Source organism: Chiloscyllium punctatum, chromosome 11, assembly GCF_047496795.1.
Source record: "Chiloscyllium punctatum isolate Juve2018m chromosome 11, sChiPun1.3, whole genome shotgun sequence".
NCBI classification, from domain to species: Eukaryota; Metazoa; Chordata; class Chondrichthyes; order Orectolobiformes; family Hemiscylliidae; genus Chiloscyllium; species Chiloscyllium punctatum.
The window spans coordinates 96659692-96685112 of NC_092749.1; the positions used below are offsets into that span (position 1 = coordinate 96659692).

Genomic DNA, 25421 nt, shown 5'->3' on the forward strand with positions numbered 1-25421 from the left:
CGTGGAGCCATTTGTCCATGTCCAATAACATGGTCCAGGAAGGTGACTTGGGTTTTGGCAAATTCACTTTTAGCTAGGTTTACCACCAAGTCTGTAAATGTTCCTTCCATGAATGACTAAAAATCACCAGGTCACCATTCAGTTGGTTAATCCAGCGATGACCTTATTAGTCAATCTCTGAAGTGCACTTTTCATGCCAAATAACATGACTTTGAACTGATATAGTCCATTCAGCATTACGAAAGCTGAAATTGCCTTTGCTTTCTCTGACAGAAGTACTTGCCAGTAGTCTCTGAGCAAGGCCACCTTAGAAATGTAAGTTGCTTGTCCCACGTTTTCGATACAGTCTCCAGTCGTGCAATTGGATATGCATCAGTCTTTGTAACGGCATTGACTTTGCAATAGTCCACATGTAACCATTGGGTACCATCTGGCTTTGGCCCCATGACTTATGGATGAGTTCCAGTCACTGTAACTCACTTCGATTATACCACTGAGAGCATATACTCTATCTCCTGAATCTGTGCCAACTTTAGAAGTTATGCCTACAAGGATGTTGCTTAATCAGAACAGCATCTCCTATCTCTATATCATGCGCAATTAGGTTAGTACTTCCCATTTTTTTTCACTGTATGTCTTCTCATGTGATAGTAAGAACTCTTTCAGGTCATTTCAATTTTCTTGTGCAAGGTAACTCAATAATTTATTCCAACTTTTGACAACTTCCTCATTGTCTAATTTGATTTGAGGAATGTCCAATTCAGAATCCTCTGAACTTGGTTCATCCTTCTGTGCTGTCATCATTAACACCTTCTCTTGCTTTCCTTCCCTATCAAAATACCTTTTGAGCATATTCACATGACACTCACTGTGAGATTTTCTCCTTTCTCGAGTCCTTATCAAGTAGTTCACCTCACTCAGTTTCCTTTCGATTTGATACGGTCCACTAAACCTTGCCCTTAACGGCTCACCTGTCACAGGAAGTAATACCAATACCTTATCCCCAATTGCAAAATTGCAAATTTGCGATATCTTAACCGCTTCCCGTTTCATTGTTTGCTGTGATACTTTTAAATGCTGTCTAGCCAGCACTCCAGCTCTGTTTAATTGTTCTCCAAAATTTAACATAGTCCAGATGGCTGGTCTCTGAATTCTGACTTATTAATTTCTCTTTAATCAATTTTAACGGGTCCTCTTACTTCACGGCCAAAAATTAATTCAAATGAACTGAATTTGGTGCATCTCTGATCGCAAAAAGTACAAATGGAACCCCCTTATTCCAATCATTTGGATAATCCTAAGGCTAAGCCAGTAACATGACCTAGTTGCCCCAATTCCTATCCCCCATGGACTGAAATTGATTCTGGAAGCCAAACAGTGTTTTATGGACGAGCTCATAATCATCAGCCACTTCAGCTGCTAACCTTGCTGTTTTAACTCTCTGGTCTTCCACGTGAGTTTGCACTACTTCAGGAATTTTTGAAATCCTCCAAACTAATTACCTCTCTAAGGGCATGATAGGTTTGCTTGATTTTTAAAGCTCTTGTCCATCAATCAAAGTTACTTTGTTTAATCCTTTCAAACTCAATATAGGTCTGATCTGGGTCCCTCCTTAGATTCCTGAAACGTTGTCTGTCTGCTTCTGGTACAAGCTCATGTGAACTTAAAAAGGCTTTTTTCACCTCCTCATACTCCCCAGATACCTCTTCTGATAGTGATGCGAAGACCTCACCAGCCCTACCTACAATTTTCGTTTAGATCAACAAAACCCACATTTGCCACTGGCCACTGCATTTGTTTAGCCACCTTTTCAAATGAGATGAAAAAGGCTTCTACGTCCTTCTCATCAAATTTAGGCAATGTTTGAACATACCTTAAACAGTTTCTCACTGTTTCTGAGTACCAGGGGTTTGCTCATCCTCACTCTCTTCCTCACTAAGCCAACCCTCAGCCTTTAACTCCAGCCTTCTTAAGCTCATTTTCCTTTTTAAGTGTCAGTTTCCTTCTCTTCTGCTGCTCTCTCTTTTTCCCTCCTTTCTACTGCCCTGTCCTTATCTTTCCTCTAACTCAAGCTGCATCATTTGCAATTTAATTTTTGCCATCTCTATAGATTCTGAAGATTAACTGCTGAGCTACTGCTGCAATTATTTCTCCTTTCCTCACAGAAGCAGGCAGGTCCAATTCCAGCTTCTCTGCTAATTCCTGCAGCTTGGTCTCATTCACTTTCTGCAAAACTTCCAAAGTCACCACATGCACATCTAGAAAACTTTTGGCGACTGAGTCATTTCTATCCCAAGCTTTGTCTACTCAACCAAACCAACACCCAAAATAAAGACACTAGCATCTACCACTTGCTGTTTAAAATCCTGCAAAGAGCCCTCAATCTGTTATGGACTAAGCCCAGACCACTGAAATCATTCTTAAGCAGGCAGCCCAGACTATAACTTTGCACTTTGTTTTAGTAAGTAAACAGTGAAAATTACTCAGATTAAGTTAGGTGGGTTGACTATCAGGTTTAAAACAGACAAAAAAAATTCACAAAATTACGCAATGAAACACGAAGAACAGAATAAAGAACCCCAACAGAACTCAGTCTATCCAAACTAGACTTAGTGACGCTGTTCCAAATATTCACAACAGTCCCAATAAGCAAACCCCCTTTAAAACGCAGTACAAAAAAGGGTCAGATGCTTACAGGTTGACGTTAGAAGGGCAGAAGAAAGAGTTTCCACAACAGCTCACTGTTGAACTCCCAACCAGTTCTGGATTGAAATAAACCGCTCAGCTGGAGAGCTGACCCACTCCCCTTTCATTCTACAGGTCACTTCTAAAACATGACCACTTTGGCCTGCAGTTTCATCAACAAAAGCCCTATCAAAATCCTTTTCATCTCTGTACCAAATCTGTCTGATCGGAGTCCGGCCTGGTTTATTACCCCTCTGAAAAAAATCAAGCACAAGATATTCTTGAGCCATGGAACTTCTTTTAGAAAAAAAAGGACTAGCTTTGTGACACACTCTTTGGCCATTGGCCCATCAAGATTCCTTTGTCATCTGAGGTAACCTTCACTGTCCACTACACCTCCAATTTTGGTGTCATCTGCAAACTTACTAACTATACCTCCAAGATACCCACAAACCATTTAGATAAATGACCAAAAGTAGTAGACCCAGCACTGACCCTTGTGGCACACCACTGGTCACAGACCAGTTAGAACAAGTAGCTTACAAGCCATTTCAGAAGGCATTTAGATTCATCCACGTTATCTGGACTTGCATGTAGATTGATTCAGATAAGGACATTAAGATTTTACAACAATCGATGACTTTCACCATTACAAAGACATACTTTTAATTCTTGATTTGTTTATTGAATATAAATTCTCAGTTTTGTGTTGGATAAGATGGGCTCGGCATTCTGCAAAAGCCCTGTTCAAGTTGGCACTGCACTCCACCTGAGTGGAGCCCTTTTCAGTTGAGCTCTAGCTTTTTGATAGGCCTTCTAGTGGAACAGGTGTTTTACTGTGTGTATCCAGCAGATGCTCCGATAACTTGACTCATCAATATCCTCATCTGATTCCTTAGTGACAAAATTAGTGTTAAGTATATAACCTCCTCCTGCAGAACATTGGCACCTATATTATCTTGTCTCCCCAGCACTTTCCTATGGGCTGTGCCCAGTCTCACCAAAGGGAATTCTACTTTGTCCTAGTATGCAAAATGTGCATAGTTTCAGTAGCTAAGCTAGTGGCTGAGAGTGTAAGATTAAGGGAAGTCATCTCTATCTTTCTCCACTAGCTGGAAAGGCTCCAGTTCTTGCATTTTGCAATTGAATAAAATTTGGATTTTGGTGAAGGGAGAGGTGTAGATGTGTGCTCACATTATCTGCAACTTCAGTGACAGTGAGGTCATGTTTGTAAAGCTAATTAGGAAATGGACACCTTACTTTTAAAGAAGTAATATTTGTGGTATAAATCTTGACTCTGCACCTTCACAAAATGGATTCCAAAGATGTTCAGGTTAGGTGGATTGGCCATGGGAAATGCAGGGTTACAGGGATAGGATGAGGGTCTGGGTCTGGATGGCATGCTGTATGGAGGGTCAGTACAGATCTGGGATTCTGTAATCCCTGAGTTCATGTTGCATCTTTATTTCTTATGTGTTTTGTGTGTGTGTTTGCAAGGGAGGGAAAGAGTGATGGGGGAGTGGGTGTTTGTTGTGTATATATTTCAGGTGTTCTGAAAATAAATGCTTATCCTTTATTTTGATTGAAACTTGTGGGAAATACCTCTTTTTTCCCTAATGTCACAGTACTCAAAAAGACTTAAAATAGCACTCCTTAAACATACATCTTGTTTTGGTCAAATGAGAGGTGAGAAGAGGGCGAAAGTTAGTTCACCTCATTTCTCCCCATCCATAGCACTTCTGACTCAGAAGAGTTGAGAGAGTTGTAGGATAAGAGAAGGTTATATATGCACGTACTCTGATTATCAATTGCCTCAGTTACACAATAGGCCAGGACCTCTGCCACATCCCTTGATGTCTTCACTATGGAGATTAAATGAGATTGTGGTTATTTTAAATTAAAAGACTTCGTTGAACCTTTTTTAAAAAAATAAAATCTACACAAATAAAATTCAAACCTTCTTAGGAAACTGATCAAATTTGAAATATGAATTTTCAGGCATTTTTTCTACCTCTAATTCTTTAATGCTGTCTGCTATATGCATTATATTCTCCTGCAAGAAAGAGGGATAGTGTGCAGTCAGTACCATATAATCTGTTTGGTACATTGTGGCTGTCCTGATTGAATACCTACCTGTGTGGGTGAGCTGTTTATGGGTATGAAACATCGAATAGTGTTGGGTGTGAGAGTGAAGTCAAACATGTGAATGACCATTGCGTTCTGATTTGCGTTATCATTCCTATTATCCTTCCTTCACTTTCTGATGCAAGTACATAGTTGTTCCATTTGTACCAAATGAACTTACTTAAAGCTGTAAATCCACGTGTGTGTGTGTGTGTGTGTGTGTGTGTGTGTGTGTGTGTGTGTGTGTGTGTGTGTGTGAGAATGTATTTGCTACCATGCTTATCATGTATATTTGACATCATTGCCAGCGCTTCTTGATCACTTGTATGCAGTTGCATAATCCTAATCTCAGTATCAAAAGCACCTTATGTTTGTTGATTGTCTTAATTGGACACCTCTGATTTAAAGATAATGTGTTTCTGCAAGCATCACCAGAAGGATTTTGTTTGCAAAGGATTGTTTCTGAGGTGTAGTTGTCCTCTGGCCTACTCAAGGTAATGCATAGTTGCCATTCTCTTATTGCTCTATCCTGACTGACGCCAGATGTAATTTTAGCTTAAAGATCAGGGTAACAAAGTGGTGCATCATGTAGGTGTGCAACTGCATTATTGAACACTGCTTGGAGATGTATTCAAAATCAAGCCAAATGTAAACAAATGAAAGCAAGAAAGAATTTTGATTTTTATAACCACCTTTCAGTGTGGCAAAGCAGTGAAAAGTTCATAGGGTAGCTTTGAAGTGAAAACATCATTATGTATGAAACATAGCATCCAGTATATATACAGTGAGGCCCTACAAATAATAAAAGAAGAAACAGATTATCTACTTTAGTGATGTTGGTTGAAGGACAAGTATTTGCCTGGCCACCGAATAGTGCCACCTGAGGGGACAGACAGGGTTCAGTTTAATATCTTATCTGAAAAACCACAGCACAGGGTGTGTCATCCTAAAATAAAAACAGAAAATGCTAGACAAACTCAGCAGCAACTCTCATCCAAAGAAGGGTCACAATGGGACCTCCATTGTTAACTCTACCTCTCTCTTTCCACAGCTTGTGCCAGACCTACTGAGTTTCTCCAGTACTTTGTTTTTATTTCCAATCTTCAGCATCCTCAGTAATTTGCTTTCATTTGAGTGTCAACTTAATTTTGTTCGAGTTTGAACACACAACCTTCTGTCTCGGGAGTAAGTGTGCTGTCTACTTAGATTACAGTTAGTATCCATGGTGGAGCAGTAATATAAATGAATAAATTACTTGTTAATTCTGTCCACTGGTTTTAGTGTTTTCAAAAGCTGGCAAGTATTCCAAAAACATGACAGAACAAGATCACTTTTCCTGAGTATGTCACACCAGACTTTCTAGCATATTGAAATGCTGATCACGTGGGCATTTGCAAACTCTCATGCAAGCTATCTCAAAGAGTGAGTTTAAAGCAAGATAAAGGATATGCTGCAAAAACACGGCTGGAAATACTTGGATTGGGCAGCTTCGGTGGGGAGAGCAACTCTGTTAACCTATCTTCAGAATTCTAATTTAATTGCTTCTCTCCTCACAGCTCCTTTCTGATCTGCTCAGCATGTCCAGTATTTTCTATCTTAAGTTACTAACATCTCCAGCATTCTGCTTTTTTTACTCAAAGTGAGATGCCACGTCCCAAATTATTATAAGGATTTGTGTCCAACCAATCGTGCTTGAGGGGGTACTTCCTGTTCAGCATTGAATCATTAGGTTGTTGTCACAAGCAGATCTTGAAATTTAAAACCACAGAACCCACTTCAGCAGTCGGACTGCTATGCAAGTTGGGAAGCAGTGAATGCTTGGATATCAGTGCCAGCACTGTTCAGCTTCTCAGTTGCTGCCATGAACAGTTAGCCAAGGTTTTGTGTTCAGGTCTCCAAAGTGAGGCTCAAACCTACAACCTTCTGATCCAGAGGTGAGAATGGCATTGATGGAGGCAAATTTGACAACTGGGCAATTTTGGACAAAATGGATGCTGAATCTGAATACTGACCTTCAGCAAATACTGCCAATGATACCGGTAATTACATTCCCATCCTTTTCCTGTTCCATCTTTCCCTGTGGATGTTCAACAGTTGCACAGATTTCCTTTTTCCTGTCACAGCCCCATTAGACTGTTTAATTAAATTCCAGCTGTTCCTTGCTTCACTCTATGTCCTTCTGTCTAATATTGATTTTCCCTTATGTTTTTAAGCGCTAATGCAATGTGGGTGTCCCTAATTGCCGCTTGAGCTGACTGGTTTGTTAGACCATTTCAGAAGACAATTAAGTGTTGTTGTAGGTCTGGAGTCACATGTAGGCCAGGTTGGCAGATTTCCCTCTGGAAGAAAATGTCCTTCCCTAAAAGACATTGCTGAATTAGATGGGTTTTTACAACAAACACAGTTAGTATTATACCAGCTTTACAATTAGATTTTTTTTAAATTTGAATGTCACCATCTGTCATGGCAGGATTTGAACCCAATCTCTAGAACATTAGTTTGGGAATCTGAATTACCAGTTCAGTGACATTACCACTGCCTCCCCCCTGCTTATCCAGCAATGTAGGTTGCTGGTGTCTCACCATTTCCAGCAGACTTGAAGTAAATCAATTGATTCATATTCACACACAGTTACCCAGATGAAATTTCATACTGGTTTCTCCACTGTGAATAAACGAACATCACTGTGAGGGCGATACTGTCTTTCAGCTGCGATGTTAAACCAAGGCCTTGTTCACCTCTCAGGCAAGCCCAGGATACAAAAAAATAAATGCTGGCTGTATTTTGAAGAAGTGCAGCTGAGTTCCCATCTTTGTACTAGTCAATGTTTATCCCTTAAACAACATGACTAAAATAGATTATCTGATCCTTGCTGCTTTGGGATCTTGCTGTGCATGAATCAGTCACATTTCTGAAGTTGAACTCTGTACAATCCGGCAGTAGCACAACTAGTTTTGAGCGAGTGTTTTAAAATGCAGATTATGTCTTTGCCTTTTTAAAGTGAAGATTTTGATTTAAGGTTAAATCCTATGTAAGTGATTCAGATCCACTCAGACCAGTAATGAGAAATCTTTACTGTCTCTTATTATGAAAAGTCCCATCCCTGTAATTAAGTTTTCAGACTTGTCTCTGTTGATAAACAGGATGCAGTAGCTCTACTGATTCTAGCCTGTTTTGCTCTTGACTTGGCTGTGATAATTTTGGATTGGAAAAACTGCCACGTTTTACTGATTTACAAAGACTCCATGTGTTCTGATTTTAGGAAAGCTCTGTTGCCAATTCACCATCACCACAGCTGCTGCCCGAATCTTCAGTGAGTACCGCTTCCCTTCAAATCCTCCTGGAAATTGTCCAGGAACACAACACTTTATTAAATTCATCCTGTAATTTCAATACAGCTATTTTTTTTTCTTTTTAGCAGTGACTGACTTTGAATTTGTTTCCCAGGAATCACGTGCCTTGGGGAGTGCGGTGTCAACACCAGAGAGCGAGAGAGAGTAAGTGATGTTTACAGCACTGGACAGAATCACTGAAACACTTCCTCACTTATATTTTCAGATAACTACTCTGCATCGCTAAGTGTTTGCAAGTGGTGTTTCATTCCCTTAACACAAGGAGCATGTTTGTGTCACTGTCTCCACCCTTCTTTCTGTATGTCTGACAGCCACATAGCCAGAATGATGAGTCAGCTTCATTACATAATTCAAACTTATCCAGGGCAAAGGCACTGGGTTATAATTACTTGCGTTTATGAAATATTTAACTCTATCACACAGTGCATTCCAGATCATCGAGACTCTCAGCATTTTTTAAAACAAAAAGCTCCTCTTCCCACTAGTGCTTTGGCCAAAGTCCTTCAAAGTTCAATCTGTGCCCTCTGTTCACTTAACTACCTGCTAGTGGAAACTTTTTCTCCCTCTTCAAAACCCTGCATAATTTTAAATGTGCTTATTATTCATCCTGTCTGATGAAAAGAGGACAGTTCTAGTTTTGTAAGTGAACAGAAGTCCCAGTTCCCTGGTATCATTTGGATGATCTAGTCCACATCCTTCACCTTTCTAAAGTAAGGTTCCCCAGAAGGATGTTTTAATTTATTCTGTCATTACTTACCACTGTAGTATATTAAATACAGAACTTGGGTATTGGCAAAATAAAAGACCTGCAGTCAAAGCTTTACATTTTACACTCATCAGGATAGACACAAGAACACGAAATTGCAAAGGGGAGTTTATACAGCAAGAGAAAAGGATGCTATCTGGTTACCAAGTGGACTCTGGTTGAAGTGTTGACATGGTAAATGCACCAGAGATCCTTTATTATTCCAAGCTTTTGTTTAAATTTTAAAAAAGTCAAGTTGGCTCTGGCTGAGGCATTGCCATGGGAATAGGTGTTTTAATTTTTTGCGCTCTGCTTTTCAGGGATGTCCTTTCTCTGCCTCATTATTTACCATCTTATTTGCCCACCCTCTTATAATTTAGGTTCAACCTGACCCATCTGTACAAGTTCCCCCAACAACTTATCTCACTTTGTGTTCTTGGAAACTTATCCCCTTACTGTATCATTCTGGTCACATTGCCTGATTTGCTTCTCCTTAATTTGTCCACCATTTATAACTAGTATTTTCTTTGAGTGTCCCACTCCACTTGCAACTCAGTCTAAATCTGACTGATCCTACTATTGTGCACAATTTCCAGTCAATACATTCCAAGGCCACTGCTTTTCCCTTCCCACCTGACTTGATCATATCTCTCATCCTTGTGCATTATTTCAATAGACTGAGAGTATGTCTTTCCTACAACTGAATGTTTAGATGTATAGTGTCTATCTTTTCCTTGTGAGTAAACCAGCCATTCTTCAGTGCTATATCGTTACCCTTGAATCCTCTCCCAAATCTTTCAATACTTGATTCTGTTAAGAACAAAAGCTGCCAGGTTGCAATCTGTGCTCCTGTCCTTCCCAATCCCCTGTGTTCTCTCATCTTTGTTTCCCTATTCTTCTCAACCTGCCAGGTGACCATTCTCTGCAATATGTCTCCCAGAAATCTGAGAAGTTCGTCCTGACTCCAAGCAATTCACATTACTGTGATTTTTTTCACAAATTGGTCGACACTTGTGGTTTCAGTTGTACTCTGTCTTGGTACAAAACGCATTTTTCTGACCACGTTAACTTTCTTACCTTCTCTGGACAAAAGGAGCATCTGATTCAGTGGGGCATTCTTTTCACACAGAGGGTGGTACGTGTATGGAATGAGCTGCCAGAGGAAGTGGTGCAATATTTAAAAGGCATTTGGATGGGTATATGATTAGGAAGGGTTTGGAGGGATATGGGCCGGGTGCTGGCAGTGAGGTTAGATTGAGTTGGGATATCTGGCATGGATAGGTTGGACCAAAGAGAAATGGCTGGCAAAACCCAGCAGGTCTGGCAGCATCCATGGGAAGAAAGCAGAGTTAACATTTCAAGTCTAGTGACTTCGTCAGAACACACTTTATTAGTATTCTGATTCATTTATCCATGATGAGCAGATTTGTTCATCAAAAAGTCCTTGAACTGCAGGCTTCCATTACTCATTTATCTACTTATGTAGCTCTTCTACTAAAATTAAATGGTTTGCATACTAACACATTTCTATTTCTTTAAACAGACACTTGATTTGCAAGTCAAGCTCGGAGGATGGGTCAGTTGGTGAGTATTATTTCATTTTGGGAATTACTGATAAAATGTTTGACAAAAAGACTCTGCATTTTCCTTTTTCATCTGTCAATCAATCCACTTCTTTATTCATGTCTGTCTATTTACATGTCTGTTCATCTGTTTGCTAGCTATCTATTTGTTTAATTAATTTTATTCCTCTATTTGCCTGAGTACCTACATATTTATTGTCTATCACTCCATTTGTCTACAGCTGCATTTCTGTATCCATCTCTGTCCTGTTCTTTATCTGTCATTCTCTTCTCTAGATGTTTACTTGTCTATCATATATCTGTCTATGGGTTTGCATATTTTTTCAGAGTTTTTATCTTATCTACTGATTGGCATTCAAACTATTTGTTAATCTTTTATCCCTATTTATGCACCTCTCTCATTTTAATTTTCTTTATCCACCTTATGTCAAAATCTATCTTATTTCACTTTCTGTAGTCATCTTTTTAATCGTTTCTCCCTCTATTTGTGGATGTCTCTCTACATCTATAATGAGTGAGTGTCTTTTTGGCTATATCTCTTTTTCTCTCTCTCTGTAAATATTTTATTTGACCCACATTAAATCCGACTCACTGTCACTAAATCATTCCATCCACAGGACCTGCACTGGGTTCAAATTCCACACCATGTTCTCGATTCTCTTCTACCTTACTCACAACGTACTTCAGCGTTTATGCCACTCAATATTCACAAACCCCAGTCATTTCCCTCCTTTGGTCTGTCTGGTCTCTACCTCTTGCTCTTTGTTGGTACAACCTGGGTTGGAGTTCTCCTTTTGAACTTTAGCTGCCTTGATACATCCTGAGATTATCTTGTAGGGTCTGACAGGCATGTCCAGGGCCCAAAAGTAACTATCAAAGAGGTGTTGTTTATATGTTTGAGAGATAATTGGATGAGAACTTGACTGGGTGTACATGGGGAACAAGTAATCACTAAGGAGGAGTCAATGGTGTGAGAGTTGGAATCAAGCCCTGACTAGAAGAATATATACCTGAACTCTGCCTAACCAACATTTAACTTCTGATGTTTAACAGTTTTCACCCTTTCTAAAAAGTCTATTCACCAAAATCTTATTGATGTCTCAACCTTTGCCCCCAACCCTATGAAACACCTTGGGGTTCTTAATGTGTAATATGAATATAACTTTTACTCCCTAATCTGACCAAGTCAGAATACCCAGTAGATTATAAAAACAAGGAGGTTTTGCAACAGCAAAGTCCTGGTGAGTAGACAATTGTGCTGTAAACAGTTATGGCTCTGACACTTTAGAAAGGATATATTCAGTACTTGATGGAATGCAGAAAACTTTTTCCCTTGATCCAAGAATTAGATTATGAATCAAGATGAATAAATTAAGCTTGTAAATGTGGAATATTGATGAGGAATTTGAAAGGAATTGACAACCTTTTTGGTTTTTTGGGGATGTAAGGACAAGGGAGCATAATCTTAAATTGAGAGCCAGATTATTATAGTGAAATGTTTGCGTAAAGTACTGTAAAAGTATGGAATGTACTGCCACAAGAGGCGGGAAGTGCTGGCAGCACGAATAATTTTAAATGTTTGTTAATTGAGGCTGTAAGGCATCAGGAGCCAAGTTGGGCGGAGTTAGGATACAGATCAGCCATAATCTCATGAAGTAGTGAAACGGGTTTAAGGGCTGAAGAGGCCTCTCCAGTTCCTATGAACACCTCAGGACTCGGGTGCCTGAGCCCTTGAGTCCCAAATCTTTCTTGACATGACCCAAAATAACCTGGTGTTGCAGTTGAATTGGTGGAGAGGATAAATTGGGGGCTGACGAGTCAATATCCTTTGGAAATGAAGGAATGGTTCAAACACCTAATTATATACTGTCAATCATGGAGTGAGACGTTCACCTTTACTGCAGTTAATAGTAGGTTTGTGTATTGTTCATGTTATTAGTCTAGTAATTCAGAACCTTGCACTAATAATTCACAGAATGCGTTCAACTTTCAGAGTAATTGGGTTCTGTTTTAAAATTCAGGACAGAAAAGTCTGGTAACAGTAAATGTCATCATGAAGCTTTTGGATCATGGTAAAAACTCAACTGGCTTCCTAATGTCCTCTAGGGAATGGAACCTGCTGTTTTTAACATTGTTTGGCCTACCTATGTTCTCAGTTGCACAACAATGCCTTCTGAATTGCTGTAACCAACGACTGAAGATTGTCCTGCCTAATCAGGGTAAATATAGGACATGGTACTTCCAAACTTGGGGCAGGGTGAACATTGGTACTGAGCTTGGTCCTCAGGTCAGGGCGAACCAACAATGCCACAGGAAGTGACTATATTTTGTTCAGACACATGAGACTTTCTGTGGGCACGAATTTGAATGTTAAGATTAGTAAGTAAGAAAAATAGGGAAAGAGTTCAGTACAGTTTGACTATTTTGTGTTCTTCTTACAGGAAGTGGCGACTGCAAAAAGAAAAATAAATCCTTTTGGCAGGGATTTCGAAAAACACAAAAAGGGAATGCAGTGCGGGAACTGTGCAAAGGTAAAACTGTTATGGAGGGAGCTCTCATTCCTGCTTGTATTTGTGCCAACTGTGCAAAGGGGCAGGAACTTGAGTTTAAAGCCTCATTGTTAGAGTGCCAATCCTTTGGGATTGTCCTGGGATTTCCATGAATTAAAGATTAATCCCCTGGATACTGCTTCAAGCTTCTCCCAGGAGGCATTGAATAAAAAATGCAGCATTTAAGTTGCTTTGAATTTTTTATTAATTATAGGTTAAAGTTGGAGGGAAAAAAATACTGCTCAGCTGAGAGGAGCAGATGGAGGTATGATATCATTTGATGAACCCTCCAAGTTCAGTAAGAATTGGCAATTCTACCTATTGGAAGCTAGAGTGGAGATCTTTCCTGTAATAAACACAGTTGCACCAAAGGCAATTTCTAGTGCTTGGATACATCCCAGAGTTTGGTGTCATTCTCCAATCACCACTGGATCTGTACAAAGCATATCTTTAAATTATTTCATTATTCATTCATGGGATGTGGAGATTGCTGGCTAGACCAGCATTTACTTCCCTTGAGAAGTTGTGGTGATCTACTGTCTTGAACCACTGCACTCCTTGGGATGTAGATCCACTTACGCTATTGTGAAGAAGGGAACTGCCCAATATCCAGATAAACACGGTGAAAAATGGGAAGTTAAACTGAGATCACATTCCCCTAGCATCATTATTTGACTAACTGGAATATAACAGATGAGATATATGATCAACAGTAAACAAATAGAGATAGAACATGGAGCAGTACAACACAGTACAGGATCTTCGCCCCTCAATGTTGTGCTGACCTTTTACTTACACTAAAATCAGACTAACCTACATACCCTTCATTGTACTAACTTCCATGTGCCTATCCAAGAGTCAATTAAATGTCCCTAATGTATCTGACTCTACTACCACTGCTGGCAGTGCATTCCATGCACCCACTACTTTCTGTGTAAAGAACCTACCTCTGGCATCTCCCCTAAACCTGCCTTCATTTCCCTTAAAATTATGTCCCTTATGATAGACATTTCCACCATAGGGAAAGGTCTCTGACTATCCACTCTGTCTATGCCTCTTAACATCTTGTACACCTCAAACAAGTCACCTCTCATCCTCCTTCACTGCAGTGAGAAAAGCCGTAGATCCCTCAACCTTTCTTCATAAGACATGCCCTCCAGCCCAGGCAGCATCCTGGTAAATCTCCTCTGCACCCTCTCTAAAACATCCATATCTTTCCTATAATGAGGTGACCAGAGCTGAACACAATATTCCAAGTGTGGTCTAACCAGGACTCTATAGAGCTGCAGCATAACCTCTTGGCTCTTAAACTCAATTCCACTGCTAATGAAAGCCAACACACCATAGGCCTTCTTAACAACTTGGGTGGCAACTTTGAAGGATCTATGGACATGGACCTCAAAATCCCTCTGCTCCTCCACACTGCCAGGAGTCCTGCCCTTAACCCTGTATTCTGCATTCAAATTGACCTTCCAAAGTGACTAACTTCACTTTTCCAGGTTAAACTCCATCTGCCACTTACCAGCCCACTTCTGCACAGTGTCAGTGTCCCGTTGCAACCTACAACAGCTTTCCACCAACTTTTGTGTCATTGGCAAACTTACTAGCCCACCCTTTCACTTCTTCATCCAAGTCATTTATAAAGATCACATAGAGCAGAGATCCCAGAACGGGTCCCTGTGGAACATCACTGATCATTGAGTTCCAGGCTGAATACTTTACATCTACCATCATCCTCTGTCTCCTATGGGCCTGACAATTCTGTATCCAGGCAACCAGATTTCCCTGTATTCCATGTCTCCTTACTTTCTGAATGAGCCTTATTAAATGTGTTGCTAAAATCCATGTACACCATATCCACTGCTCTACCTTCATCAGTATGTTTTCCTACATCCTCAAAGAATTCAATAAGGTTCATGAGACATATCCTGTCTCTCAGAATCCTCTCCAATACTTTGCCCACCACAGGCGTAAGACTGGTCTGTAATTGCCAGGATTATCCCTAATGGTGACCTTTACCAGGCTAAGGATAGATAAAAAGTACAGGACGCATTTATTTAACATCATACTAAAACATTTTGATTTACTTGTTTAAAGTGTTTGGTTAAACAGTGACAGACTTAATGATAAGCATTGTGTCCTGCTCTAACCTACCCCAATGTATGTGACGAGCCTACGTGATATGTAGAGCTAGATCTGGACCTCTGTTAGCTTCTGACCAAAGAATGGTGTATTCTGGTCAGCACTGCAGCATGAAAATTAGTACCATGAGCGTCACAAAACTGCAGCATTTTAATGAGTTTACCACCATTTTAAAAACATAATAGCCTTATTTTAAAGGAACAATTAGCTAAATGACACTTACTGTGCTGCAAGATTCTATGATGATTTACCTAAGTTTTTTTGGTTACGGGAGTTTAAAAACCCTTGTTTAGTTTTAGCTCCTCTTCCGCTGAGCCTGTTGGGCAGATCATCTACTAAAACCATATTATCAAAGCTCTTGAATAACAATAATTCTTTGTTTTCTCTCTCTCCATTGCCCCAAATCCAATTCTTTTCTTATTGGCTTTTTAAAGGCGATGATGTTGGATTTGTGGCCAGTGAGATTACCATGAGTGATGAGGATCGCATCGAACTGATGATGATGGTCAAAGAAAAGATGATAACGATAGAGGAGGCACTTGCTAAGGTAATACAGACACCTCTTGCCCAGGTTAAACTAACTGATCGCCATATTAGCCAACTTACTTTACGCACTGTTTTCTTAACAGCTACTGAGTCAGAAGGTTGTGTGTTCAAAGCCCAGTCCAGAGATTTGCCTCAGACCTGATTTGTTTGTTGTATTTTGGGTAATTACGCTTGTTTTTATATTTTACTGTGTGTTATTGAAATGATAAAAGAAATGAGTTTAGATAGCAGCGGAATGAGGGTAACTTTGGATAACTTTTAGTGGAAATTCTGATGTTACTTCCACAGGTAATTCCAGATCTAAATGTTAGATTTTGCCACCATTTTACTACCATTTCCATCAGTGAGAATAGACTCAGAGACCTGTGAGACAATTCTTCCAGGCGTGGTGCTTTCTAACCTTGAATACTTAATTCTGTTGTTCTCTGCTGTTATAGATATGTACTAATCAGCAACATTGCATTTATAGGACACCTTTCAAACTCTCAGAATACAGCCAATGGACTGCTTGGTAAGTGTCATTGCTCTTGTGTTGTAGGAAAGCAGCAGCAAATTTTCAGAATGCAAGTTCCTGCAAACAATCCCTAAGTGATTCAGCTTGGAATATATGTGCCTAAGTCTCTCAAGTGGGAAGTGAAGCCACAACCTTCTGACTCAGAAGCAGTGAAATACTATTGAGCCAAAACTAATTCTAATCGTTATTGATGAAACTCAGAGTTTGTTCTTTTATTCCTGGGTTTTATTACTCACAAGGAAAGTTGACTATGACTTATTTTCCAGCTCAAAGAATATGAATGCCACAGCAGGCTGTCCCTGAGCATGGATTCAACTCAATCAGCAGGTGGCGCACATGAGCCATGGGACGAGTCATCTGATGGTGGCGTGAGTAAAGTTTGTTTTAATACTGGGAAATACTTTGGAACAAAAGACATGCCTTCATATTGCATTTTCATAGCATCAGACATCTCCATAAATAGAACCAGAATAGGTTTAGCGAAATTGTCTATCAAGAAATACTTTTTTTTTGCAGCCTTATTAATCTGCACTGCTACCTCTGATGATCTGTGTCCCCCTAAATGCCTCTCCTCCATTAAAACTCATCTCACAAGTATGCAATTTATTTTCTTTGTGTCGAAATGCATTGCCTGACAGTTATCTATATTGAAATTCATTTCCTGATTACGCATTCTGCAAATTTATTAATTCCTTCTTCTATTTTGTCTGATTTATCATCTGTATTAATTATGTCATTGAAATTAGTACCATCCACAAGCATTAAAATTGGATTTTCAAATCCCACAGCCAAACTATCGATGGAAATAATGAACGATGGTGATCACAGCCTGTAAAACACCACTTCCCACCTTTTTATCAGTTTGAATACCAACCCTTTACTCCTACTCCATCCTGGAAATAACTCCACATGCAATCTGCTCCTCATCCCAAACTCCACACGATCTGGCCATCATCCTTTTGGGGTGGCACGGTGGCACAATGGTTAGCACTGCTGCCTCACAGCGCCAGAGACCCGGGTTCAGTTTCTGCCTCGGGCAACTGTCTGTGTGGAGTTTGCACGTTCTCCCTGTGTCTGCGTGGGTTTCCTCCGGGTGCTCCGGTTTCCTCCCACAGTCCAAAGATGTGCAGGTTAGGTGAATTGGCCGTGCTAAATTGCCTGTAGTGTTAGGTGAAGGGGTAAATGGAGGGGAATGGGTCTGGGTGGGTTGATCTTTGGAGGGTTGGTGTGGACTTGTTGGGCCGAAGGGCCTGTTTCCACACTGTAAGTACTCTTAAAAAAAAGTTATCTAAATCCTTAATCTATTATGCGGTACTCCTGGAAGATTTTTTTTGAAAATCTAACTGTGTCAAATCTATTGCATTATTCTTGCCTTCTCTTTCTGTCACTTATTTGAGGAATTTTTAAAAAATTGGTAAGCATATTGTTCCTTTTTGAAAGCAGTGACTAATTCTGGTTATATTTTCAGGTCCAGATGTTTTCCCTAAAACAAAAATTGAGGCTTCCATTTATTTCTAGCTGCTGCTTGTTCTATGGTTCTATGGACTTGTTGTATCAACCTTGTTAAATATTGGAATAATATTAACAACCTATTCCCATTGTTAATCAATTTACAGTCAGTTCCGCTAGAATGCAGTTGTTCCGTTCTCGTGCAATCTTGTGTTATAAGAAAATCATGTAGTAGCAGCACCTTTTTAAACTAATAGGGCCGGAATCGCGTTATAACCAATACACACTTCAAAACTTTACACTTATAAACAGTGTCCCCTATTTGTCAATCGTGTTATAGCAAATTTGTGTGACCGAAATGCGCATTATATCAGAACGACCTGTTTATATCTGCTTGTATGAGAGTGCCTGCTACCTCTTCCCTGATTTTTTTTTTGTTATTGCAGTCTATTCAAATCTATGGGTTTATCTTCTCTAGGTCTGATTAGTTTTTCAATTATCTCCCTTTTTGTAAATCAAATGCCATTGTCTTTTATTTAATCTAATTTTCTAATGTCATGTTTCCCTCATTAGTCTACCTTTCATTAATGTGAAGAATATATTCTGTTATTGTTACCTGAGAGTTTGTCTTACACGTTCTATAGTTTGTTTTCATTGATTTTGAGAGATACCAGCATTTATAGCCCATCCCTCATTGTCTTGGAGAAGGTGGCTGTGCGCCACTGTGTTGAATCTTTATAGTTGTGTCCTGTTCAGGAGGATTTATATAGACTTTGACCAGTTTGTTTTTAGTTTTCTATACTTTATTTCTTTCCCTGCAATCCCCATTCTCACCCTTCATTATTTACTTTGTACTTTGTACTTTGTACTTAGATTATCTCTTTTCCTTAAGGTGCAATATTAGTGTTATTTGTCCATAAGGTTGCATTGGTAGCTGTCACAGCCCCCCACCCCCAACCATGCCTCTGCCTTCTCACTCTGCTGCCCCCCCACCTAGTATCTCTGCCCTCCATCCTTTTCCATCACCCCTCTACCCTGTCACCTTTTTCCCTGTCCATTCAGCCTCCAAGCTTTCTTCTAACCTACTTATCCCTTTGTCCGGTAAGCCTACACATTCCTTCCCGGTCACATTTGAAAGCTATATGTGTCTACCATGAGCTTCTTTCTAATCTGTAACATTGATTTCTTATCAATCCAAGACCATTGGAGCCACTAATTACAGTATAAACAGCTGCTACCATCTGTTAGGGCATGGATATATATTCAACACCGCACATTTGATTCCATGAATCAGAAAGAGCTCTCAAATTAACTTCATCTTAAACTAAATCTTCATTCCATTCTCACCTGTTCAGATATGGGAGCAGCTAGATGATGATGTCCAGGAGGTGAAGTTCAAGAGGTTCCACAAGTTAGTTTCTTCAAAGCGCAGATCAAAAAAGAAACTGATGAAAGTGGATGAACTGAAGACTTCATCTACTGGAGGTGAGCTGGGGGATATTCCATTGTAGGTTTGATATAATCTGACATAATGTATGACCAAGAATCAAATTATTATTCTGATTAAGAACCTAATTCGTACCTTAAGTGGAACCAGCTGTCACCCTAAGGGTAACTATTCTTCAAGGAACAGGAGAATCCCGAAGAAGGGCTTATGCCCAAAACGTCGATTCTCCTGCTCCTTGGATGCTGCCTGACCTGCTGCGCTTTTCCAGCAACACATTTTCAGCTCTGATCTCCAGCATCTGCAGTCCTCACTTTCTCCCCTAACTATTCTTCAATCCAAGCAACACCTTTTACCAATGAGAAAAGCAAAATACTGTAGATGCTAGAAACTCGAAATAAAAATAGAAATGCTACGAATGGCAGGTCAAGTAACTGATGTGAGAGAGTCAGACACAGTTAGCATTTCAGTTCAGTGACTTTTCAGTCCAAACCTTTTTACTTCACCTTTGTTTCCTGACCATCAGCCAACTTTCTATCAATGTGGCTTTATTTCCTCTTAGCCTATTACAGACCTTTTCCGCAACACTTCTTCAAACGCTTTTGAAAAGTCTGAATACATTACCTCTTACTACATTTCTTCAGAAATTCATCTTACCAATTTCTAAAAAGAAAAGCTCAAATTAAGCCTGTTTAACATGACTTGGCTTTAACAATCCATGCTGGTTGTCTTTCAGTCGATCAGCGTACTTCTTCATTCTCACTATTTTTATCTCTGATTATAGATTCAATGGGTTGCCCTCAACTATTGCTGGACTGCTGGTCTACTATTGGCTTAATCTATCCTTTAAGTGCAGATGTTATGTTGGCCAATGTAGAATTGAAAAGCTGTGACCAAAGTACCTTCTACTTGCTCTGTGTCTTTATCTGGACCAACTGACTGATGCACTATTATGTTAAATGTTCAGACTATTCCTTTTTTATGATGGATGCTTTTCTAATATAATTCAATTCAAACTTGCGCCATTGTAGCTAGAAAGCAAAAATCCTATGTTGTATGATCTATTCAGAATCTGGCTGGGAGAAGATAAAAGATAAAAACTAACCCTGAGTTTGAGTTGACTCACTTCCATCAATGATCTGGAGCTCTAAGTTTTTAATATTACCCTTAAAAAGGCTTGAAGTTGCTGAATGTTCTTCCATCTGGGTTAGTTCTCATCTGTCAGTTGTTACTGCAGTTGGAGATAAGGGTAATTGATCAATTGCGTTTGTTTAAACATACAAGTTTAAACAAAGCATAATTTCATCATAAGTCTGTAGTGTTATGATGCTGACTCACCAACCTGCTCCCTTTGGATGTACCTCCACACATGAAATCATTTCCATTATCCTTTAGTATCTATGAAATTTCTTGTCCACCTTTGGAACTAGGAATTATGTACAAGGTGGACAAATTGTAAATCTGAGCTAACACTTTATTGATACTGCTCACACCATCATAGCTGGTTCTAAACTGGACCCAGCATGACTGGCTTTTGTAAAGGGACAGCACCCCAACACCATACATAACAGAACTTTCCTTTACTGATGTTGCTTTATAAAATTGCTGAAGTTCTAATTTTTAAAAAGTACTGACTTGATTTATCTGATGCTTTTCTTTACCTGAATGTGTTTCTTTTCCTGAAAGTACTTCACAGTCAATTACATATTTCAAACGTGTTTTCAAATGTTTAACACAAAAATAGCAGGAGCACTTTGCTATTTATGATAACTTGTTGAGTGCAAGGAGATAAGTGACCAGATAGTCTGATTTAGTGATGATGTTAAAAGGCTAAATCTGTCCAGAACACGAGAGAGAGCTCCCTTGCTATATATCAGTATTGTGCTGTGCCTGTCCCGCTGAAAGGACAGGCAGGTCCTCTGTTTAACATCTTAGCCAAAAGATGGCACCTCTAACAGCACAGTCTGCCCTGAGTGCTGTGCTGAGGTGTCAACCTCGATAATGTGGTTCGGTTTCAGGACTGGAATTTGAACCCACAATCTTCTGTCTCAGGTGTGAGCACGTGCGTTGAGCCATGAATAAATTTTAAAGGTAAAATGAGCAGATTGTTGCAATGTAGTCCTTTTTGTAAGGCTGGAAAACGACATAGTATTGTTGGCATTTTGAATGTGGCCAGTTAATGGGACATTTGGAAGGAACATTTGTTTTGCAGACTTAAATGCCTAATCAGTGCAGGAACCTCCCTTAAATAGCCCAAAGTTGAAACGTTTTTAATGTAGTTAAAGTTCCAAATCTGTTGTTGTCTATGCTACCGCCCTTTTTGGCATCACATCATTACTACAATTATTTAATATATGTAAATGTGGCATGTAATTCTTGCTATTTTAAAGTATTGTCATAATTAGAAAACTGCTGGTGTTGAGACTATGTACTCTTAAAATGTTGGTACCACAATATGAGTTTAAACAAGCAGATGATCTTGGGAAAGCAAGATTCTCGCTGTCTTCACCGGAGAATCTCCTTCCATCTGCATGCTTTTGTCAGGTAGGGTCCTATTCAATGCTAAACAAGTCAAGCCTCACGTCTTGAATAAGTAGCTGACTCCTGTGCCAGAAATTTACAGTCAGCTGCTTGTTACTTCAGAAAACTACCTGACCCTGAAACTACCACTCTGGAAGGTGGCCATAAATGTTTCACTGGAGGTAAGATCTTGGAGGAGCCAGAGATTTAAGTGAATCACCGTTTAGAATACTGTGAACACTCAGTCAACCTGTCAGCAGAATCAGAGACAGTGTTTCAGAATACTGGTCTTTCATTAGAGCTTAATTTAAGACCTGTTCATTATGTTACATGCACAAAAAATCTGCAAGTAGAAAACCTACTGCACAACATTCCATTTCATGAAAAGCAGGTAACACAGGTTCCCACCCCAGCAAGTTCAGACAACTGAGAGTGCGACGCAGAAAGAAAAATTGTTTAATAAAATAACTGAGAACTGACTTAACTATTCTCTCCAAATTGTTTTGCAAGTTTATTTGTTAAAAGATCAAATCTATGCAGGTATGCTTATTATCTGTCAGTGAAGTGAAATGAAATGAAGCTGTTGCATAAAATCTCTGACTCAACTTGTGTGTCCTTAAGTAATACTTTAGAATACTGGAAGAATTAGTTCAGAGTGAGTGATCGGTTTCTTGTCTGCCTTACCTTCTACCTCAGAAAACACTTGCGAGGGGACATGTGACAAACAGTTGGACCCAATATACGATGAAAGATCGGTGAATCACATGGGGTCGAAGGCCATCAGAAAGCAGCTGTACTCGAACAAGACACTACAGAAACAGTCTGTGGAAGACTCTGCACCTTTGGCTGTTTGCCGATCTCCATCTTCCAGCAGCCTGGAAGGGCGGCTGGGGAAGAGGTTTGTCAAACCTTTTCACACGACCGCTGAACCCAGCACTACAAGGCCCCCGAAGAAATCAGGAAAAACGTCCTCTGATTCAGAATGTGGAGAAGACAAGTTACACAAGGTATCCCGCTCACTGACTGACAGTGAGGTGGGTAAGGGAGTAACTGTTCAGGATCAAGGGGTAAGTGTATTTTGTGACAAAACTAATTAGTCTTAAAGGGTTGCATTCACGAAGTAGGCCATTTAAACTATTGTGTTTGTGACAGCTCTTTGAATAAGCAGCCAATGCAAAATAATTTAAATTAAAGTGAATTGCCAAAGCTTTGCAAATCTGACGTAAAAGCAAGAAATGCTGGAAATACGATCTGATAGCACTTGTGAACAGAGAAATAGAATTAACGTTTCAGGACTGTGACATTTCACCAGAATTGAAAGCTGCTTTACTGAGAGTGTGGTATGGTTGTGGAATTTGTCACCAGTTGAGGTGAACCGCACTGATGCAATAAAGGGTAGGCTAACCAAACACAAGGGCAAAACCCAGATATTGATAGGAGGCATGTGAAGAACATATTATTGGCATTGACTAATTTATTTGAATGTTTGTTGAAAAATTGTTGATTGAGTAACTCTGTGCAATCGTAAGTGAAACCCATGAAGCGATACCAGATATTCAACAATATGTATAAGTGGACAGAACAAATGAAATTAAATGCAGACAAGTGAATCCTGCTTTTCCTCTGTATTCATATCCTGATACTTCACTGAATCTTTAACCAGTTATTCTGTGTGCTGTGTTTGGGTGGGGTTGCTGGAAGAACCAGAACTTGGAAATCTCAGGGTGATGAACCTATGTGATTACAGTGGTGTTTCTCATAAGAAATTTTAACCCCTGGTGGCCCAATAGAGAGGTGTCTCCTTGCTGCTTTTCAATCTTGAGTGGCTAAGAGCTAAAGTTCCTTTTGTTTTGATGCCCATAACTTCAATGATTGTGAATTTCACATTATAGGCCCATTGCACCTGACTGCAGCGATCGAGGTGCATTTGTTTACACGCTGAGGATTTCTGATCTCCTTCCTCTTGAAGTGACTCCTGTCGCTGAAAATTGCCAAAAAACACAACAAGGTCCCACAGACAACATTAAAATTACCGAGAGATGGTTCCTGTGCACGCTGCCAGCTGTTCCATCGCTGTTACATGTGGGATCTTGCTGTGTCCCACTCGGCTGCTAAATTTCTCTACATCACACCACTGATGATATTTCACCCTTGGTTGTTTGAGGTGATTATGCTGGGCCAGTATCATAAATGCAGGTAGAAGTTTGATAGAACTGAAGAGCTTGCTGGGCTGTTAAGATTCTACCATATTGGTGCAGGACTGGAGTCACCTACTTTCTCTCAGAGTATGAGTGAACCTGTTAAATTTTTACCACAGTTAGACAGTTCCTTTTGCTGATGCTTCCTTTTTATTACCAGACTATTAAAACTGAACTCAAATTCTCAAACTGTCGCAGTAGGATTTGGGTGCTCATTCTCTGGATTATTAACTCAACCCTCAGGATTCCTACTGCAGTAAAATGACTACTGTGTTTCTGTACTACATATCAACATGTTTAAGATTCATTATAACAATAGGACGTTGTCACAATAAATGTGCAAATTGGTCAATAGGAACGTGGCCTAATTTGCTAACCATAATTCACTGTTCAGATTTTTTTCAAAAAAAAATGTACTCTAATCTGTAGGATTACCACAGTTTGCTGGAGAAATATGAGATATCCATTGAGTTCCATCCATGAAGTGACCATGTTTTATTCTACCCACCAGAACATTGGTAAAGAAGAGGTCAGCAATGAGAAAATGAACACAGCAAAATCCCCCACAAATTCACGGAAATCACTGAGCAGGAAAGTTAAGTCGGTGAAAGAGACGGTGAGGAGAAAGATAACAAAGACGTACAGTGGTACTGCTCCCCCCCACGTAAGTAAACCCACCTTTGCTTCATCTCCTTTTAAGACCCTTCTCCACAACCTCTGCCTGACCAAACGTTTCAGTCGCTTCTCCTAGTTAGCTTTCCTTCACCAGCTCAGCATTTGTTTTTCCTCATGTCAGCAGATGGAGTGTCTTGTGACATTTCTTCCCACATTGGGAATGCAGAAACAGAGGAATATTTAGACTCTTGTCCATAATTTGCCACCTTAGTTGGTCATGGTTGATCTATAATTTCACCATCCCATATTGCTGAGTTAAAAAACGAGCCATCTCAGAATTAAAATTGAGACTTGATTTAGCGTGCAGTACCCTTTGTGGAAGTCTCTTCCAGATTTCCGTCATTTTTTGTGCATTGAATTTTTAATAACTTTGTTCTCTTGAAAGGAATAGCCGCAGTTTACACAAAATTATTTCTTTTTCTTCATTCGTGGGATATAGACTGGTCCAGCCCACAAAGCCTACATTGTTTGTCCCTGGTTGATGAGCTACTCTTGAACCACTGCAGTCAATTTGCTGTAGGTAGATCCACAATGCCATTAGGGAGGGAGTTGCAGGATTTGGGCGCAGTGACAATGAAGGATTGATAATACATTTCCAAATCAGGAAAGTGAGTGGCTTGGAGGGGAGCTTGCAGATGGTAGTGTTCCCATGTATTCACTGTCCTTGACTTTCTGGATGGTAGCATTATGGGTTTGGAAGGTGTTGTCTAAGGATCTTTGGTGAATATCTGCAGTGTATATCGTAGATAGTAGTAGCATTGGGTACTAAGTGTAAGGAGTGGATGTTTGCGGTTGTAGTGACGATCAAGTGCGCTGCTTTGTCCTGAATGGTGTCAAGCTTATGAGTGTTGTTGGAGCTGTACCCATCCAGGCAAGTGGGGAGTATGTCATCAC

The 25421-nt window shown here is 39.8% G+C and overlaps 1 protein-coding gene across 1 annotated transcript in view; it reads left to right on the forward strand.

The window, feature by feature from the left end:
• sash1a (SAM and SH3 domain containing 1a) overlaps positions 1-25421 on the forward strand; it is a 128071-nt gene that overhangs the window by 76284 nt on the left and 26366 nt on the right. The window contains 10 exon segments of the mRNA XM_072581326.1: positions 8072-8122; positions 8257-8306; positions 10451-10491; positions 12932-13021; positions 15616-15728; positions 16197-16238; positions 16508-16609; positions 19046-19175; positions 22351-22721; positions 24364-24516. Of these exon segments, the coding sequence (XP_072437427.1) occupies positions 8072-8122; positions 8257-8306; positions 10451-10491; positions 12932-13021; positions 15616-15728; positions 16197-16238; positions 16508-16609; positions 19046-19175; positions 22351-22721; positions 24364-24516 (1143 nt within the window).